We start from the raw sequence: 290 nt of genomic DNA on the forward strand, positions 1-290 counted from the left end.
GTCTCCTGAAGATGTGGCTCCAACACTCGGGTTTTCCAAAATTCACCTTAGTAAGGGCTCCTTCAAGGTCACCATCCTTGATTTCGGGGGTGGAAAAAAAAATCGAAACATCTGGAGGAATTACTATGCGGAGTCGTATGGCGTGATATTTGTCGTGGACTCCAGTGACATTTCAAGAATGGAAGAGACCAAGCAAGCCATTCTCGAAGTTTTAAACAGCCCTAGGATAACGGGAAAACCCATGTTAGTGTTGGCAAACAAGCAAGACAGAGAAGGGGCTCTGTCCAAAG

General features: G+C 45.9%; 1 protein-coding gene across 1 annotated transcript; it reads left to right on the forward strand.

The window, feature by feature from the left end:
• Positions 1-4: 4 nt before the first annotated feature.
• LOC104515843 (ADP-ribosylation factor-like protein 13B) lies at positions 5-283 on the forward strand (the record flags this gene model as incomplete). The annotated part of the gene is made up of 1 exon (XM_010159970.1): positions 5-283. A coding segment is annotated over one exon (279 nt), but the record flags the coding sequence as incomplete, so codon positions are not given.
• Positions 284-290: the final 7 nt, after the last annotated feature.

This window comes from Eurypyga helias, unplaced genomic scaffold (genome assembly GCF_000690775.1).
Source record: "Eurypyga helias isolate BGI_N326 unplaced genomic scaffold, ASM69077v1 C14996452, whole genome shotgun sequence".
NCBI lineage: Eukaryota > Metazoa > Chordata > Aves > Eurypygiformes > Eurypygidae > Eurypyga > Eurypyga helias.